The 21,310-nt window shown below is 38.6% G+C and overlaps 1 protein-coding gene across 5 annotated transcripts in view; it reads right to left on the bottom strand.

The window, feature by feature from the left end:
• NARS2 (asparaginyl-tRNA synthetase 2, mitochondrial) overlaps nucleotides 1–20,975 on the bottom strand; it is a 137,165-nt gene extending 116,190 nt beyond the window's left edge. For 3 of the 5 annotated variants that reach the window (XR_014326374.1, XM_082844526.1, XM_082844529.1), the window contains exons 1-5: nucleotides 20,508–20,975; nucleotides 17,439–17,548; nucleotides 16,799–16,919; nucleotides 14,680–14,820; nucleotides 8,736–8,816 (exon numbers count right to left, since the gene is read on the bottom strand). Coding sequence is in view for 4 of the 5 variants with exons in the window: in XM_082844526.1 (XP_082700652.1) it covers nucleotides 8,736–8,816; nucleotides 14,680–14,820; nucleotides 16,799–16,919; nucleotides 17,439–17,548; nucleotides 20,508–20,648 (594 nt within the window). In the remaining variant the exon portion in view is untranslated. Of the gene's footprint in view, nucleotides 1–8,735; nucleotides 8,817–14,679; nucleotides 14,821–16,798; nucleotides 16,920–17,438; nucleotides 17,549–20,294; nucleotides 20,380–20,507 lie in introns of those variants that run through there. The other 2 variants (XM_082844527.1, XM_082844528.1) reach the window with 2 other exon arrangements.
• Nucleotides 20,976–21,310: the final 335 nt, after the last annotated feature.

Genomic DNA, 21,310 nt, shown 5'->3' with positions numbered 1-21,310 from the left:
GGACTGAGAAAATATCTGAAGAGAGTATAGTTGAAAACTTCCCTAATATGGGAAAGGAAATAGTTAATCAAGTCCAGGAAGTCCAGAGAGTCTCATACAGAATAAATCCAAAGAGAAATACGCCAAGAGACATATTAATCAAACTATCAAAAATTAAATACAAAGAAAAAATATTAAAAGCAGCAAGGGAAAAACAACAAATAATATACAAGGGAATCCCCATAAGGTTAACAGCTGATCTTTCAGCAGAAACTCTGCAAGCAAGAAGGGAGTGCCAGGACATATTGAAAGTGATGAAAGGGAAAAACCTACAACCAAGATTACTCTATCCAGCAAGGATCTCATTTAGATTTGATGGAGAAATTAAAACCCTTACAGACAAGCAAAAGCTAAGAGAATTCAGCACCACCAAATCAGCTTTACAACAAATGCTAAAGGAACTTCTCTAGGCAGTAAGTACAAGAGAAGGAAAAGACCTACAATAACAAACCCAAAACAATTAAGAAAATGGTAATAGGAACATACATATCGATAATTACCTTAAATGTAAATGGTTTAAATGCTCCAACCAAAACACACAGACTGGCTGAATGGATACAAAAACAAAACCCATATATATGCTGTCACCAAGAGACCCACTTCAGACCTAGGGACACATACAAACTGAAAGTGAGGGGATGGAAAAAGATATTCCATGCAAATGTAAATCAAAAGAAAGCTGGAGTAGCAATACTCATATCACACAAAACAGACTTTAAAGTAAAGACTATTACAAGAGACAAAGAAGGACACTACATAATTATCAAGGGATCAATCCAAGAAGAAGAATCTTAACAATTGTAAATATTTATGCACCCAACATAGGAGCACCTCAATACATAAGGAAAATGCTAACAGCCATAAAAGGGGAAATCAACAGTAACACAATCATAGTAGGGGACTTTAACACCCCCACTTTCACCAATGGGCAGATCATCCAAAATGAAAATAAATATGGAAACACAAGCTTTAAATGATACATTAAACAAGATGGACTTAATTGATATTTATAGGAGATTCCATCCAAAAAGAACAGAATACGCTTTCTTCTCAAATGCTCATGGAACACTCCCCAGGATAGATCATATCTTGGGTCACAAATCAAGCCTTGGTAAATTTAAGAAATCTGAAATCGTATCAAGTATCTTTTCTGACCATAACGCTATGAGACTAGATATCAATTTTTTTACAGGAAAAAACCTGTAAAAAATACAAACACATGGAGGCCTAACAATACACTACTTAAAAACCAAGAGATCACTGAAGAAATCAAAGATGAAATAAAAAAATACCTAGAAATAAATGACAATGAAAACACGATGACCCAAAACATATGGGATGCAGCAAAAGAAGTTCTAAGAAAGTTTACAGCAATACAATCCTACCTCAAGAAACAAGAAACATCTCAAATAAACAACCTAACCTTACACCTAAAGCAATTAGAGAAAGAAGAACAAAAAAACGCCAAAGTTAGCAGAAAGAAAGAAATCATAAAGATCAGAGCAGAAATAAATGAAAAAGTAATGAAAGAAACAATACCAAACATAAATAAAACTAAATGCTGGTTCTTTGAGAAGACAAACAAAATTGATAAACCATTAGACAGACTCACCAAGAAAAAAAGGAGAAGACTCAAATCAATAGAATTAGAAATGAAAAAGGAGAAGTAACAACTGACACTGCAGAAATACAAAGGATCATGCGAGATTACTACAAGCAACTATATGCCAATGAAATGGACAACCTGGAAGAAATGGACAAATTCTTAGAAAAACACAAGCCTCCAAGACTGAACCAGGAAGAAACAGAAAATATAAACAGACCAACCACAAGCACTGAAATTGAAACTGTGATTAAAAATCTTCCAGCAAACAGAAACCCAGGACCAGATGGCTTCACAGGCGAATTCTATCAAACATTTAGAGAAGAGCTAACACCTATCCTCAAACTCTTCCAAAATATAGCAGAGGGAGGAACACACCCAAACTCATTCTACTAGACCACCATTACCCTGATACCAAAACCAGACAAAGATGTCACAAAGAAAGAAAACTACAGGCCAATATCACTGATGAACATGGATACAAAAATTCTCAACAAAATACTAGCAAACAGAATCCAACAGCACATTTAAAGGATCATACACCATAATCAAGTGGGGTTTATCCCAGGAACGCAAGGATTCTTCAATATATGCAAATGAATCAATGTGATACACCGTATTAACAAACTGAAGGATAAAAACCATACGATCATCTCAATAGATGCAGAAAAAGCTTTCAACAAAATTCAACACCCATTTATCATAAAAACCCTCCAAAAGTGGGCATAGAGGGAACCTGCCTCAACATAATAAAGGCCATATATGACAAACCCACAGCCAACATTGCTCTCAGTTGTGAAAAACTGAAACCATTCCCACTAAGATCAGGAAAACGACAAGGCTGCCCACTCTCACCACTATTATTCAACCTAGCTTTGGAAGTTTTAGCCACAGCAATCAGAGAAGAAAAAGAAATAAAAGGAATCCAAATCAGAAAAGAAGAAGTAAAGTTGTCACTGTTTGCAGATGACATGATACTATACATAGAGAATCCTAAAGATGCTACCAGAAAACTACTAGAGCTAATCAATGAATCTGGTAAAGTAGCAGGATACAAAATTAATGCACAGAAATCTGTTGTATTCCTATACACTAATGATGGAAAAATCTGAAAGAGAAATTAAGGAAACACTCCCATTTACCATTGCAACAAAAAGAATAAAATACCTAGGAATAAACCTACCTAAGGAGACAAAAGACCTGTATGCAGAAAACTATAAGGCACTGATGAAAGAAATTAAATATGATACAAACAGATGGAAAGATATATCATGTTCTTGGATTGGAAGAATCAACATTGTGAAAATGACGATACTACCCAAAGCAATCTACAGATTCAATGCAATCCCTATCAAACTACCAATGGCATTTTTCACAGAACTAGAATAAAAAATTTCACAATTTGTATAGAAACAGAAAAGACCCCGAATAGCCAAAGCAATCTTGAGAAAGAAAAACGAAGCTGGAGGAATCAGGCCACCGGACTTCAGACTACACTACAAAGCTACAGTAATCAAGACAATACAGTACTGGCACAGAAACAGAAATACCGACCAATGGAACAGGATAGAAAGCTCAGAGATAAAGCCACACACATATGATCAACTTATTTTTGATAAAGGAGGCAAGAATATACAATGGAGAAAAGACAGCCTCTTCCATAAGTGATACTGGGAAAACTGGGCAGCTACATGTAAAAGAATGAAACTAGAACACTTCCTAACACGATACACAAAAATAAACTCAAAATGGGGGCTTCCCTGTGGCGCAGTGGTTGAGAGTCCGCCTGCCGATGCAGGGGACTTGGGTTCGTGTCCCGGTCCGGGAAGATCCCACATGCCGCAGAGCGGCTGGGGCCGTGAGCCATGGCCGCTGAGCCTGCGTGTCCGGAGCCTGTGCTCCGCAACAGGAGAGGCCACAACAGTGAGAGGCCCGCGTACCACAAAATAAATAAATAAATAAAAATAATTTTAAAAAAACCTCAAAATGGATTAAAGACCTTAATGTAAGGCCAGACACTATCAAACTCTTAGAGAAAAACATAGGCAGAACACTCTATGACATAAATCACAGCAAGATCCTTTTTGACCCACCTCCTAGAGAAATGGAAATAAAAACAAAAATAAACAAATGGGACCTAATGAAACTTAAAAGCTTTTGCACAGCAAAGGAAACCATAAACAAGACGAAAAGACAACCCTCAGAATGGGAGAAATTATTTGCAGATGAAGCAACTGACAAAGGATTAATCTCCAAAATTTACAAGCAGCTCATGCAGCTCAATATCAAAAAAACTAACAACCCAATCCAAAAATGGGCAGAAGGCCTAAATAGACATTTCTCCAAAGAAGATATACAGATTGCCAACAAACACATGAAAGAATGCTCAACATCACTAATCAGTAGAGAAATGCAAATCAAAACTACAATGAAGTATACCTCACACTGGTCAGAATGGCCATCATCAAAAAATCTACAAACCATAAGTGCTGGAGAGGGTGTGGAGAAAAGGGAACCCTCTTGCACTGTTGGTGGGAATGTAAATTGATACAGCCACTGTGGAGAACAGTATGGCGGTTCCTTAAAAAATTAAAAATAGAACTACCATACGACCCAGCAATCCCACTACTGGGCATATACCCTGAGAAAACCATAATTCAAAAAATCATGTACCACAATGTTCACTGCAGCTCTATTTACAATAGCCAGAACATGGAAGCCACCTAAGTGTTCATCAACAGATGAATGGATAAAGAAGATGTGGCACATATATACAAATGGAATATTACTCAACCATAAAAAGAAACGAAATTGAGTTATTTGTAGTGAGGTGGATGGACCTAGAGTCTGTCATACAGAGTGAAGTAAGTCAGAAAGAGAAAAACAAATACCGTACACTAACACATATATATGGAATCTAAAAAAAAACAAAGGGGTTCTGAAGAGCCTAGGGGCAGGACAGGAATAAAGATGCAGAGGTAGCAAATGGACTTGAGGACAAGGGGAGGGGGAAGGGTAAGCTGGGACGAAGTGAGAGAGTGGCATGGACTTATATAAACTACCAAATGTAAAACAGATAGCTTGGGGAAGCAGCCACAAAGCACAGGGAGATCAGCTCAGTGCTTTGTGACCACCTAGAGGGGTGGGATAGGGAGGATGAGAGGGAGACGCAAGAGGGAGGGGATATGGGGATATATGTACATGTATAGCTGATTCACTTTGTTATAAAGCAGAAACTAATACACCACTGGAAAGCAATTATACTCCAATAAAGATGTTTAAAAAAAAATGAAGAGCAACAATAAGTGTTGGCAATAATGGGGAGAAACTGGAACCTACATACACTGCTGTTGGGAATGTAAAGTGATGCAGCCACTTTGGAAAATGGTTTGGTGGTTTCTCAAAATATTAAGCATAAAGCTACCATGTGACCCAGCAATTCCACTCAAGAGAAATGATATCATATACTCATCCAAATGATTTCACAAATGTTGATAGTAGCATTAATCATAATAGCCAAGAGGTAGAAATAATCCAAACATCCATCAACTGCTAAATGGATAAATAAAACGTTGGATATCTATACAATAGAATACTAGTTGGATATAAAAGAAATGAAGCATTGATACATGCTACAACTTGTATGAACCTCAAAAACGTTGTGCTAAATGAAAGAAGCCTGACACAAAAGCCCATATGTTGTATGACTGCATTTATATGAAATATTCCAGAAGAGGCAAATCTATAGAGAGCAGTTTAGTGCTTACCTAGAACTCAGGGTGGAAACAGGAAGGGATTGGTAATGGGTACTGGGTTTCACTTTGGGGTGATATAATGCTCTCAAATTAGATTGTGGTGATGCTTCCACAGCTCTGTGAATATACTAAAAACCACGGAACAGTATACTTTAAGTGACTGATTTTTATGGTATGTAAAATGTATCTCAATAAAGTTGTTTTTTAAAACCTGCTCCATTTTCTCATTCCTATACACCCCAACTTTACTTTTTATGATTCACCAACATAAACCTTCTAATCTGTCCATCTGGCGTCCAGTGAAAACCCCACACTCATTTTAATACTTGACTCTGCTCACATTCCTCCCCTACCTGAAGTACTCTCCCTAGGGTACAGTTAAGTCACATACTTATTTTGAAGATGCTTCTGACCAAGTCAATCCTCACAGACCTAATTACCCTCTAGATTTCATACCACTTACAATTTGTAACACTGTAACCTCAAGTATATACATAAAACAGTTTCACCTTATTTCCTATGTCTAGATTTTGCCACAATCCCTAATTCTTGCCTTTAATCTCTTTTATCTTCTCAGAGACAAACTAGTTACTCCAGAATCATAAAGATCAAACATAATTGTGGAACTCAGCTAGGGCTCTAAGACAAAAAGGAAAAGGTGTACAACCAAAGAATACTGTAGCATAAGTAACATCAACAGTGAATGAAAAGCATGCTCCTTCCTCTCTTATGCCCTGCCAACTCACCAGCTTCACCAACCAGAACCCTGAGTACATCTTTGTATCCCCTTAACAGTTAGCACAGAATCTTGAACACAGATGGTACCAAAGGTCTGCTGAATAACGAATTATGCTTTTGAATGCAACTTCCTACATGTGTATTCAGGAGTCCCCAAACCTTAGCAAATATCTGAAATCTTAAAGCAGGAAATGGGAATGAGGAAAAAGAAAACTAAAATGATGGGACATGCATTTACTTCTCGACAGTGTATTATGTTCTTACTGTGCATTTCAAGGTGGCATCTTACTGCTGTCCTCAAACCTGAGTATGTACCAGGCATCCTTATCTTTAAGTAGTTACGGGACTTCATTGTTACCAGAGCAAAAAAGAGCACTATTAAGAGAAGCAAGGATTTAGATGTGACACTTCACTTCCTCCTAACAGTAGGGTGCCAAGACTCAAACCCCTATGCCTCTACATGCAGTCCGGAAGAAATCCACACAATGAAGCTTGGAAGTGTAGACATGTGTGAGGTGGGAATAAGAAGGAGCACTGCTTTCAGAGTAGAGTGTGTTGGCAGGCAGAAGACAAATCTTAGGAGCTGAACTGCTGAAAGCAACCAAGACAGTGGGCTCATAAAACAAAAGCCACAGACCGCTGAAACCTGTGCTAGACCCTGAATGCAGGAGCCTAGTATCAATGAATTCAAGAGCACCTTTCTGACACTCTGAATAGACAAAGCCTAATTCCACTACATAAAATTCCTCAACCTGGCCCTGGAGTACTATGAACATAGAACACTTCTCATTTGTTTAGCTTCAGAAATACATTTTCTGACTTCCCTTGTGGCACAATGGTTAAGGATCCGCCTGCCAATGCAGGGGACACAGGTTTGAGCCCTGGTCCGGGAAGATCCCACATGCCGTGGAGCAGCTAAGCCCATGTGCCATAACTACTGAGCCTGCGAGTCACAACTACTCAGCCCACGTACCACAGCTACTGAAGCCCGCACGCCTAGAGCCCATGCTCCACAGCAAGAGACGCCACTGCAATGAGTAGCCCCCACTTGCCTGCAACTAGAGAAAGCCCGTGCGTAGTAACTTAGACCCAACACAGCCAAAAATAAATAAAAAGCCCCGATTTAAAAAAAAAAATACATCTTCCTCCTTTCTCTGTATTTATTCTTATTTGGTAATTTACCTTGTGTTGTTTAGTGTCCAAAATGCACATATTGTAATCATTCAGACTTGCTTAGGGGATTTCTCTGGTGGTAAAGCAGTTAGCTCCAAATTTATAATTATTTAAGTTTGTTACAGATTTTTTTTACTTGTTTAACTTGGGTCTCTTTAATAATTCCCTTTATATTTGTAAAAACTCCTTTAGATTATACATTTCCTTCTCTATCATTTACTTTTTAATATTTGGTAGTTTAGATTAAGGGATCATGAAATGTATTTAAGGTGGGTAATTCCTCTTCACTTCAATATTCAGATGACTATTAAGGTACAAAGAGAAAAATTAACAACATAAATGGCTAGAAGAGAATGTTTTCTTCAATTTACATATTGTTATTTTATCATCTGCTGCCTTCTTTGAACTCATATATAGATGCTAACACTCCTACTTTAAATATTCAACCAAGCGTTTTTATTCTGCTTTTTGCAGAAGGCTATCATCTAGATTTCTCCAAACCACATATGAAGAAAGACAGCATTTGATTATTATTTTGAATAATGATTTTGACACATCAGGATAACTTCTCCCAGTGAATATGCTGTTCAATAATATGAAGAGAAAGCATCATTATCAAGAGTCAGAATATACTGAACCAGAGAGAGTAGTCTTGTACAGGTCTTGTCATTTGATGAAATCACCCAAATATATAAAGAATCTTGATTTCTCAGAGATACAGAAATCAGTAAATAAATGAAAGAAATACAAAAAGCACCACTCATCAACATACATTTCTCTTTGTACATTATACTACTGGTCAATGATTTTAAACAGGCTGTCTAATTGGTAAATGAAAGGCTTTCAATTGCCAACATGTAAGAAAAACTGGTAACTTTTAAATTTCCTGCAACAAGAGCAGGCTGACAATATGTGGCGCATAGTAGGAGCTCAAAGAATAATTGCTGAACAAAGAATTAAAATAAAAGCCTTCATGAGGTATACAGACTAAATAATTTCTTATGAAAAATATACTTTCTAAAGACTCTGAAAAAGAAAATATTCACATGTATGCTTTTCTATTTTAGTTCCATCTCTTAAAATAACAGTTACACCCAAAAATATAACTTGGGGGTTGAATTTGCAGAAAAGATCTCTTAGAATTTTTATTAATTTCTTCAAATTTCTCTAGTTCACCAATTCACAGTTACAAAAAAGGCAAATAGAGTACTAAATTAAAAATCCACTCCTTTCAGTCACAACGTAGGTAATACAGCTGGTTGGACAGAAAATTAGAGAAGTGTGAATTTTCTATGCACGTTTTTTAAGGATTATTATCAACAAAGTTTCATGTTCTATCCACATAACTCTCATTAAATTTAAAGCAAACCCTCAAATGAAAAATATCAGAGAGCAATATATCCCCCAAGATGGGAAGCACAGCTTACCTTAACTTGAAAAAGTTCTCCAGCCCCCTCACAGTCATTGGATGTGATTACTGGAGTATGAATATGCACAAAGCCACTGTCCTGGAAGAAAAAGAGAAACCACTTTTCTCAGTATATTTGTATGTGAAACACTTCCAAGAACATACACTTCATTGTATGATTCAAATAGCACTAAGAGAGTGCCATATCAAATCCCTCCTTAATCCCCAAAATAAAACTATTAAAATATCAAATGGAGAGTTTACTATGCACAAAGAATTTTAAATCAGAACTGACTTAGACAATATCTACTCCAATCTCCTCACTGGAAAGACAAGGAAATTGAGGCCCAGGGAGATTTAATGAGAGGCCAAAATCATACAACGAGTCAGAGTCAGAGCCGGGACTAGAACCTAGGTGCTCAGGATCTCTCTCTGGTGCCATTTCTTCTTCCCACTTTTCCAACATACTGATAATGATTTAACACACACGCGCACACACGCACACTCACTCAGGACTAATGCATAATGATGTTGCCCACACTGCTAAGGGAATAAAAGTGATCAATATTAAGTTGTTATTTTGGAATGAGACCCTCAATTGTAACAAACCACCAAAAAAGGAGATAAATTAAGGTTGACAATCAGGGACCGCAGAAATAAACAGCAAAAAGGCAGGAATGATTTTTAGGAAGTCTGTCATTAAACTGATGGCACAGTGCACCGCACATGGCACAGGCAGTGCACTTCCTTTGCCTCAAGGAAGATTGTGAGCAGCAAACCCATCCATTACTAAGGCACCCAACTGCAATCCTTCTGCTCTAAAGTCTGAGACTATTTCCATTAGTGAACCACAAAAGCTGTTGCTAGTAAAACTGAAATAACCCAGCAACTTCAAGGTTATGCTTCTTTCACTTTGACTATGGATGTAGGCGAAAGGTTACAGACAGCATAAATGCTGCAGGGTGGGGGTGGAGGCAGCTAAAGTGAATTTATTCTGCAAAGGCATAAGAGTATGTGTTCAATGTAAACATTTTGTTCTTGACATCAATACAATAAGTTCATATATATCCATCTAATCTCTGCTAAATTCTGCCAGTACCTACTGGTGGAATGTAAAATATGTCAGTGTATTACCAGGGGCCTCCCAAATTTACCCCTTCCTTCCTAAAAAGGTTGAATTCAAGTATTCTGGCTATGATACAAAGTATCCAGCCAACAACTTGCCTTATGATGTAGACTGATTAAATTTTCAAGCTATAAATTAGGAGTCTCAGTAAGTGTTCAAATATGTACTTAATCTGGGAACAACGTGTGGTGAGGTGCTGCACAGAGCACATTATAGAGAACAAATGAAATAGAATCAATAACATTACTGCATAAAATTTTTATCTCCTAGAAGCCAAGAATTATGGACATGAATCATTTATTCCACATAAGGCAACTATGAGCATGAGTGCAGTAAACAAAGAAAGGAAGTGAAAAATCCAAAGGAAACAAGGGTGGCGAGAGGGAGGAGAAAATTTAACGGCTAAATATAATTGCCTAAGTTAGAACTGGTCAACTGCCACAAGGAACAATGCTGTAAATCTTATGAAAATAACTGTATGGGATTTTTTTTTAATCACTCAAATAGTGGGAATTATTCTCAATTCTCAAATAATGCTAAACCTTTCAAAAGGCATCATCGGCTTTTTAAGCCTTAACAGTGCTAGCAAGGCTTATCATATCAAAGTCTATATCATTACCACCAAAAGTTATACAGGAGAGGGTACAAAGGAACAACAAAGACGAGAACAAAGTCCACAAAAGAGAAAGTGGATAGAGAAGTAGGAAATAGCAGGAGTACTCTCAGTGGCTGCCTCCAGTGGGGTTCCACTGTCAGGTACTTATCCTATCCCACAGCAAAGGGGTTCCTAATAAGAGAGATGAAGGCCAGAGAAGGGGTCAAAAATTTTGGCCCAATTATTCAGATCCCACCCATCACCTCTAAATATCTAAGTATTTTGATAGATACACATTGCTATAACCAGATATTTATAGGGCAATGAATGAGTATCTGAAAATTACAAAATTCATGTTCTAAGGCCCATACACATCACTCAAAGAGTCATGGACTATATTTTTCTTTAACACACACAAAATAAATATTATTTAATCAGACTCAACAAAAAAGAAACATGGCAGCAATTGCTAGCCACAGACACACCACTGGCGACAAAAAGTGACAGCAAGAGACCAAAAAAACAAAACAAAAACCAAAAAAACACCCCATAAAAAGCAGTCACAGGAACTCAAAGACACAGCAGTCTAGGGTCATTCAACGCAGGGTCAAAGAACACTCCTCACCATGACAGGCTTTGAAGGCACTGCCATACTGAGAAGAGAACAATCTGATACTCAGAGGAAGAACCTCAACTCACCAGGAAAGGGCAAACTCTTTTCTGTTGGCTCACTTCAGGAAGCCAGGGAAGTACGTAATACATTTTAGGATAACTGCCACTGGAAATTAGAAAAAAAATTGGTGCCTAAAGAGATAATCCTATTATTTGAGAAACTCAGCTCTTGTAAATAACTCATTTTTTGAGAATTCTAGATAGTCATGTTTTAGTACTCAGCAAATGTGTCAATTTTATAAGCAAAGCAAGTTATACACTAAACATTTTTGATACTCAAACCAAAAAACTCTAGATCCTTAAAGTAACCTAACTAAAAGGTTTGTGCTCAAGTTTCTTTTTCCCTATATTTTCAAGGTCTGAAATTTTTGAAAATTTTACATTTTAGTTCTTAACATGTTTTAGGGAGCCTCAAGAAACAAACATAGAAACAGTACCAAATATAGGATAATATATAAATAATATTTAATATGTCCTATAGTACTCCCATTATTTCTTTAAACAATTCAATCCTGTCACATACACAAGTGGGTGACATCTTAGAAGGAGGTATCAGGATTATATTTTCCAGAGCTTTACAATTAAAAAGTGAATTTATAAGACTCAAAAGTACCTACCTTTATAACCATCACCAACAGTGCTAAAATTCATTATTTTCAACCACCTAAAATGTTTTTTAAATTTTCCTTTACTTTGTTTATTCTTTGATTTCAGAGTTTTCTAGTGTTTTTTTAATTATTTTAAAATTATTTACATACCTGTGAAAACTTCAAGTAATAAGAAATGTATAAATTAGGTAAAGCCCACTTGTTAATGGATTGCCAATACCACCACCTACTGGCCAGAAATCCATAAAACTTTCAGAATTAAAGCAGATCCACTGACTTTATCAGCTGTTAAAGCCATATAGGGAAAAAAGATTTTTACATCTGAACAAATTTTCTGTTTGTATAGTTCAAGCACTATTGAAAAGCCATATGGATGGGACTTCCCTGGTGGTGCAGTGGTAAAGAGCCCACCTGCCAATGCAGGGGACACGGGTTCAAGTCCAGGAAGATCCCACATGCCGCGGTGCAACTAAGCCCGTGCGCCACAACTACTGAGCCTGTGCTCTAGAGCCCTCGAGCCACAACTGCAGAAGCCTGCGCGCCTAGAGCCCGTGCTCTGCAACAGGAGAAGTCACTGCAATGAGAAGCCAATGCACCGCAATGAAGAGTAGCCCCCTGCTCACCGCAACTAGAGAAAGCCCATGGGCAGCAACGAAGACCCAACACAGCCAAAAATAAATAAATAAATTTATTGGAAAAAAAAGCCATATGGAAGATGCATAAGAAAGTTTATGAGAGCATATGTAAACACACCCTTTCACACTATAATGGGATGACACTGTATAATGCGATTTATTTTCCTTTGTTTATTCTTTAAAGCCATGATGTTCTTTAGCTGTCACATCAAAAATTACCTCTTAAGGAGCTTTTCAAAGAGCAAGAACTTCCTTCGTGTGCTATGGCAGGGCTGGGCCTGCATGAATTTGGATGCTGTCCAAGGGAAGGGTACGCTGTCAGACAATCTTTGCAAGTGAGCTGGATCTGGAGAAGTGGATTAGGAAGAGTTCCAAAACTACATGGAATAATACTGAACTTTATCCATTGGGTCACTCTTGCTTTTGGAGCCCTTCCATCCACCACATGGAAGGAGGGTCCGTTCACCTCATCAACTTACAAACTACATTCCACTGTGGCTTTCCCGGGTTGGGGGAAATGGCTGAAAAGCAAAGCTAAATGAGACAAAATGTCTTTAGGCATTAGATCAATCTACTTGATCAACACCAATAATTTTTTAAAATTAGTGCTTACTGTACATAAAATGTCTGCGACTAAAATGTAGAAATAGGAACTAGATTTACCCTCCCATTTGAAACAACAAAAAAACCAAAAACAGGGCTTCCCTGGTGATGCAGTGGTTGAGAGTCCACCTGCCGGTGCAGGGGTCACGGGTTCGTGCCCCGGTCCGGGAGGATCCCGCATGCCGCAGAGCGGCTGGGCCCGTGAGCCATGGCCACTGAGCCTGCACGTCCGGAGCCTGTGCTCCGCAGCGGGAGAGGCCATGACAGTGAGAGGCCCGCGTATGGCAAAAAAAAAAAAAAAAAAAAAAAAAATCCACAAGCAAACCACATGAAATGCTGGTTTTCAAGACACTGGATATCAGACAACAACGGATAGTGATCCCTGAGAGATAGGAAACAAACACAGTGAACCCTACCAGCAGCCCAGCTTACTACCTTGAGATTTTCCAGGCCACAGCAGGAAGAAGGGAGAAATAAAGTGGAGCCCAGCAGACTCCCTGAGTTGAGGAGACCAAAGTGGCTAGAACTGACAGGACAGAGTACCAGAGAGCAGACAGTTGTCCAACAACTCCAGAGATGTACAGGGAGTCACCCTGGAGTATTAGGTGGAGGAATGATCAGCACATGCAAGTGAGGAAACTATCCAAGGCCAGGGAAAGAACCATCCACAACGATTACAGGAAACAGCGCCTGGTGCTCGTATGTGGCTGGAAACAATGCCTGCTCCCACAAACCAGGCTGGAAAATCTTGTAATTCACAAGGCACTACGTAGAATACTCAGGAAGGCTTTGCCTCAGTAGCGGGGAATAATCAGACCCAGACTGAGCACTGCTCCAGATTTACTTAACAAATCATAAAAGCAAGACCCTTTCAGTAACTTAACTACATACCAAAACAAAGCTTAAGAAGCTTTATAAATATCCAGCACCCAACAAGGTAAAATTAACAAGGTCTGGCACCTAATCAAAGATTAGCAGATATACGAAGAAGCAGGAAAACATAACCTATAATGAAGAGACTAATCAATCAATTAAAACTGACTTATAGCTGACACGTTAGAAGGACGTAAAAAGTTACTAAACAGCTATGAAGACTACAGTTTTAACTAAAACTGTATTGTATATGTTCAAAAAAGTTAAGTAGAGACATGGAAGACACTAAAAAAAAAAGGCCCAAATCAAACACTTAGATATGAAGCCTTTCACTTAGATATGGGGTGAAAAATGCACTGGATAGGAATAAGAAATTAGGCACTGCAGAAGAAAAGATTGGTAAGCTTGAAGACATAGTAATAGAAACTATCCAAAAGAAACACGCTGGAAAAAAAAGATTTTTTAAAAAGAAAAGAACATCTGAGAGCTATTGGGATATCATCAAGTGGCCTAATATATGGGTAACTGAAGTCCCCAAAGGAGAGAGGTAACATAAAAATATTTGATGAAATAATGACTGAAAAACTTGGTGAAAATTAAAATGCATAGATCCAAGAAATTCAATGAACTCCAAACACAAGAAACATAAAGAAAACTGTGCCAAGGCACACATTAATCAAATTACTCAAAACCAGTGATAAACAGAAAATTTAAAATCAGCCAAAGAAAAAAGTACCACACAATAAAGGGTGCTTGGAATAAATAACCCGAAGAACTTTCAGGATAATACTCCAGTATTACAATTATTCAACTTCTTCACGAGAAAGAACCCTAGAAGCAAAGCTCCTTACCTTAAAGAAAGAATGGATAGCAGCTGTGGCTTCACTGCGAACCCTCAGTATAGAACCCAGAACATTAGTCCTACACCTAAGGTGAGGGTATTGTCTCAGATACTCCAGAGGATGCCTCTCTTTATATTTAAAAGGGAAAGCCTGACAATAAAAGGAAAAACAAGTTAGAAGCTAAAAGAAATACAGTTTTATAAAATCAGTTTACAGGGCATTTGTTAAATAGTAATGCTTTAGAATAAAACTAAGACGCTTTTGTTCCTTATTTCTTAACATAACTGAACATGGTCCACATTAATTCTAACAAGTTAGAACAGTGAGTGAAATCAGAAAGATGTGGGTTTAAATTCAGCTCTACTACTTATTAGCTTTGGAACCTTGGGCAAAGTTACTTATTATCACCAAGGCTAATCTGTTATTTATCAAATTTCTATCCGTTAGCTATCAATCACTACTTACAAATAGAGAGATTAGGATATAGTTACCCAAAACACTCCACTGTTTGGCACACATGAGTTTAGAATATTGTAGATATTAAACATTATGTTTTCTACAGCTGTATACACACAGCTGGTATTGAATTTTAAAATTGCCCAAATGTCTTGAAAGTCCACAAGCGCTCATAATCAATTAGCACTATTTATCACCATTTATCAACATGTGCTGCTGTTTCAGAACATGAGCGAGGGTCAACAGCTTTGTATCATCTGGACGAGTAATGTATATTCATAAAAATTTTAAAGGAAATTATGACTCTACCTAGAAAAATTTCCCTGCCCCCACTCATTTTACAAGATTGAGAAGATAGGATAAAAGTTTCAGACCAAAACCAAAGTTTCAATAAAAAAGATAACAGAGAAGCTAAGTAAAAGAACTCTAAAACAGGCTACCAACATAGCTATCTATTCCTTTTAGGCCTTGCGCACACATTAATTTATGTCATATAGAAACAGGTCCCATACCTACGAAAGTGACAATATGATCACATTAATAGGAATCTGGGGACTGTTAGCAGGTTCAGAATTCCCTAATGCTGAATACTTAAAAATGACACTGAAATGAGGGGGAAGAGTAGTGGAAAGCATCAATACCCACCAAGGGAAAACAATTTAAGAAGAGTAAAACACATGGCAAATTTTTAATAATCAAACATCCCTCTAAAAAAGCAAAAATAAAAATGGTTAACATTTCAATTATCCAAAAGAACTAAAAATGAATTTGAATTAAAATGACGCTATTTCCCTATATTCCTCATTTTTTGTTCATTAAATATTTGAAGATCAGTATAGCTAAACCACAGGGGGTTAAAATGGCTAGCACATAAACTTCAGCTGTGCCACTAATCAGCAATATAACCTAATGCAAGCCATTTTACCTGATTGGGTCTCATCTTCTCCAAATAGAAACTGGATTGATAATCTATGGTTTTATTCCCTCTAACCTCTTTATCAGGCTATACATAAAAAGCTACTAATAGAAGAGTCTTGCAAAAACAGGAATAAACATGTCTTAATGTAGAATTTCTTATCTTTGTTCAGCCTAAGCATCCCCACACTCTAGCACCATCCAACAGAATTTTCTGTGATAAACGGAAATGATCTGTACCGGTGCAATGCAGTACGGTAGCTGCTAGCTGCATGTGATCACTGAGCACTTGAAATGTGGCTAATGTCACTGAGGAACTGAATTTTTAATTTAATTTTAACTGATTTAATATTAAATAGCCATGGGTGGCTAGTGGCTATTGCACCAGATGGTACAGTTCTAGATCATGCAAAAGTAATTTCTAGGCAGAGCTTTCCTAAGAATGTGGTTTGCCCTGGTATGTCTTTGTCACTGCAGCTGACTAGGCAGGCTTGTAAAGTGGCAAATCTCAACAGTGACAGGCACCACAGAGATACACAGAATATTATCACTTACCTCTCACTCCTAAGGCTCCAGCCATCTACATAAATACTTTTTGCTACTCTTTCTACATTCCTCAGTCTATAGCCTGTTTCAATTACCTAGAAGTCACAATCGAAAAGTTCCAAGTGCCATCTTCCCAATAATCACACTTAAAACGTTGCTAATGTTTTAAATTAAGCCTTAACGGCCTCCATAATCGTGTCACAACACATACCTTGGCATCACAATTTCCAACAACTTCAATTTTTTCTGCCTTCAGTTCCACATTTTGCCTTTTGGACAAACTTTTTACCAGCTGCCCTTGAACTTCCACGGAACTCCCAAAGGCCAGTTCTCTATAATAACAAAACAATAGCATAAACAAGATCTTACATGTAGCCCTCATATTAATACCAACCTTGCTCTCAAAACATTAAACTATTATTTATTTATTTATTTGGCTGCACCAGGTCTTAGTTGCGGCATGCGGGATCTAATTCCCTGACCAGGGATCAAATCCAGGCCCCCTGCATTAGGAGCATGGAGTCTTAACCACTGGACCACCAGGGAAGTCCCTAAACCATTTAATGATAGAAGATTTTACCTTTAATTGGGTTAAGAGCTGCACATAGTTGAGAGAGAAGCAAAGGATAGGTGGGGGATATTGTCATGTGAAGATGTTAGAGAGAGGAGAGAAGGATCTTGATTCTAAGTATTTGGACTTGAGCCTCAAAGCTATGAAAAGAAGATTTGTTTAGAAAGATCACTGAGGGGGCAATATGAACACTTAGATTAGGGAAATGGGGAACAGAGGAGATGAAAAAAATTCAAAGTACTCTTTAAAACAAACAAACAAACAAACAAAAAAACCTCACCTACTGTCAAAGCTTGAATCTGCTACAACCTGAAGGCTTTCCAAAGATGACCCATCATTTACATGCAGGAACAAGACTTCCTTCTGGGATCGGACTGAACGAATCCATCCCTAATGAGAAATATTTCTAAATGTGACTTTAAAATACAAACATTTTATATTTTCATTACACATACACACAGAGGACTAAATGAAAAAAAATAAGTCTTCATAATCCTGCCTGAACAAATCAATTGCTTTTAGTTTACCAATATGCATATGTAATTTTATATGGTCCTCACCACAGTGAAATACAGCTTTGGCATTCCACCTTTTTTGCTGTTGTCGTTTTGTTAATAAAGCTCATCATTCTGAATAAGATGTCCCAAATCCCGTTAGGTCGATGAGCCTAATTCACATAACCAATCCCCCTAACCAATCCCCTGCCCCTGCCCCTCTCCCCCACCATTACACATAATAGGGTACACATTTTGGTTCCTTTCTCCTTTTATATCAAATTCCCAGAAGGGAGATTATGTAGTTATAGACTAGAAACATCTTTATGGGGTTTTCTTTTTTACAAAGTATCACACTAAAAGAGTTCTCAAGAAACTTATTATGATCATATTAAGTAGCACATAAACTTTCAAAGACACTCGGAATTTAAATGACAGGTATGCATGAGTACAAATGAGATGTCTTCAAGTAGAACACTAAAAACAGCTCTCTCACAGATGACAACCTCTATGCTAGTTAAATTTAACTAGCATAGAGGTTGAGAGAATATTCTAGCAGCCTCTGAACAACTGTGAACAGTTGACGGTGTTCGGTTAACCATCAAATGTGCTTGGGAAAAGTGAGATAATCCTACTTAGAAAAACTACTGATCCTGACTTTCTTTGTATCCCCACCACACCCTAATAGACACTGTTATTAAAGCCCTTCTATTACTTATTTGCATGTCCATAATATTTTGTGGATTTAGGAATCACATTTTTAGTTGCATTGAAGGCTATTGTCAGGCACACAGTAGAAAATCCATGAATATATCCAGTGGAAGAATATCTATCATGTACTGAACATCTACTATGTAACAAACATTTTACTACCTTCTTCATATACTGTTTCACCTCCTCCTCACAACAGCAATGTGGATTATCATTATTCCCGTTTTACAAGTGAAGAATTAAGGCTCAGAGAAGTTAAATAACATGCCTGAGGCCACACTGCTGGTAAACGGCAGAGCCTGAATTTAAACCTAAGTCTACTAGGACGTGCTTGATCTTTCTCCAGGGCTACGCTGAATAAAGCGTAAATTGCCTCAGTCTCACATACAAGGCCCTTCATAAGTTGAACATGCCCAATCCAAAGCACCAATGTCTTGCTTTTTACTTGTTAGTAAAAGTTAACATTTATGGAGCACTGTTTAATGTACTTCTGTCCTAAGCTCTTTTTAAGTATTTTTTTACTTAATCCTCACAAGAACTATCACTTTAGAGATGAAACATATTTAGAGAAGTTAGGATAACCTTGTTAAATACTCAAGGTTACCAAGTAGTACAGGTGGAATTCAAACACAGATCTCAGTTCAAAGTTCATGTGCTTGTCAACAAGCTCTTCTGAAATGATATTTCCACCCTATCTCTGGTTCCTGTGCCTGAGGAACACATCCTTCTGGACTCAGCTGAAATGTCACCTCACGCAAGAAGTCTTCTTTGACCTCCTCACACTGTTAAGAACTTCCCTCTCTGTATTCTCAAAGTTTTCTATTTATACCACTAATACTTATCCCATTGTTGTCATTTCTTGTCTTATCCATCAGACCAGGGCTGTCTGACAAAAATATGTGAGCCACATATGTAATTTTACTTTTTTAGTGGTTACATAAGAAATGGGTTAAATTAATTTTAATAGTACATTTTATTGAACCCAAAATATGTATCAACATGTAATCAATATTAAAAATACTGAGATAGTTTGCATTCTTTTGTTCTTCAAAATTAGTGTCTATTTTACAATTACAGTACCACTCAATTCAGATACTTCTAAATTACACTGCACAGCACTAAAGTGAAAGCCTCTAACCTAGCGAGTATGTTCCATTCTTTTCATCTTTGAATCCTCTCTAGACTAGCACACAAAGATATTAATGTATGTCGAATTAATAAATTAATGCAAGAAAAAGTTTTGATTTGGATAATAGAAAGAATATGAAACCCAAAGAAATGCAAAGAGGGGGAAATTGGTCATACTGCTAAAAATCAAGGATATGTGAGGACAGCAAAAATAACTGCATCAGTGTGTTTCAGCAACCTAGTAAGTCAAACCTCCTTGCTTGGTCTGCTCCTTTAAGGAGGTACCTTCTGTGTGGAGCCCCTGCAAATATTCTTATTAACAAGAGAAATGATAGCAACTAACATTTATTCACGGTGGGCCACTGCCCTAAATGTTCTGTAACTAATCTTCAGGACTCTGTGAGGTAAGGACTATTATCTCCATTCTCGTAAGAGGGAACTCAGGTTTAGAGCACGTTAAGTGACACGCCCATAATTAACAAGCTACTATGCGGCAGAGATTTAAACCGAGGCAGCTTGACTCCAGAGCTCTTTCAGACTGCTACACTCCACTCGTTCTCCTAATTTATTAACATAAGTTTTATGCAAAGCCCCATTTTAGGCACTGAGGTGGTTAAAAGTTCAATAAAAGGTATGGTTTAGTTGAACAAATATTTACCGCCAGCTATGTGTGACTATCAAGACGGGTAAGACATAGTTCCTGCACTCAAGGAGCCATATAACTGTGGACACACGTTATGAGGGACAAAAGAAAAGGGGCTCGTTCATTTTGCTGTATGATTAACAAGTTTACGGGTAATCACCTGTATCATGAAAGCAAAGTTCCAGCACTTTCCAGGCAAAACTAACGGTAACCAATGAGAGGAGAAAAACGTGGACCCACAGGATTGTCTACATTTTCTAACTTTGCCCTGCCGGTCGTTCTGTCCGACCCGACAGCACAAGGAAAGCCTAGACGTGGACGTGCCATATCAGTCAACGAAAAAGACAAACCCACCGCCTTCCGATACACTAACCTGGACCTTAACGCGCTCCCCACTTGCGTTCTGGGCCCCGAGAGCGTCCCGCACGCTCAGTTTGGCTGAAGGTTTGTGCCTTGGGTAGGGAGCCGAGGAACAGGAGCGCAGGGCTCGGAGCAGGCACCGGGCCCCGAACATATCGCGGCCGCCCCAGGCCTTTCTCGGGACCAGCCCTGATCCCAGCGCGTGCGGACCCCGCCTACGGGAACTCTCTCTTCTCCCCTCTTCCGGGCCGCAGCCCTGCCCTCAGGCACTCCAGAGTCCCCCGCTGGCTCCCTTCTCCTTCACGGGCCGCAGCTCGTGGAGAAGCTCTGCTTTCCCCCACCACGAAAGGGCGGAAAGGACACAAGACGTTCAGCGGCGAACGGCCAAAGGGAAAGCGCACGCCTTGAGCTCCCGGGACACCCCACAACCCCGCGTGGCTTCTAAACTCACTCGCTTCCCCCTAGCTGAAACACGCGCGGCACCCACCCCTACGTCACCACGCCAACGCTAACGTCATCACGCTACGAGGAAGTTCAGAGGGAGCATGCGTACTTGTGACTCCATGTAAAGAGGCGGCGAAGCGGAGGAAGGGGCGGGGTCAGGAGCTGAGATGGGGCGGAGTTAAGACGCTAGGGTTATAGAGGTTAGCTTTGAAGGAACTAGGTAACCCGCTTGGGGCGAGGTATGAGAGTCTTCATTTCTAAAGCTTCCGGGTGATGCTGAGGAACGCAAAGGGAAGGGCAAGGAGTGACTGATGCAGAAGGAAAGCGGACCAGAAGGAGACTTGATTGTTGAGAGGATTAGTGTGAGGGGAT

This window comes from Leucopleurus acutus (assembly GCF_964270905.1).
Source record: "Leucopleurus acutus genome assembly, chromosome: 8".
Taxonomy (NCBI): Eukaryota; Metazoa; Chordata; class Mammalia; order Artiodactyla; family Delphinidae; genus Leucopleurus; species Leucopleurus acutus.
This window is presented reverse-complemented; position numbering and strand designations above follow the sequence as displayed.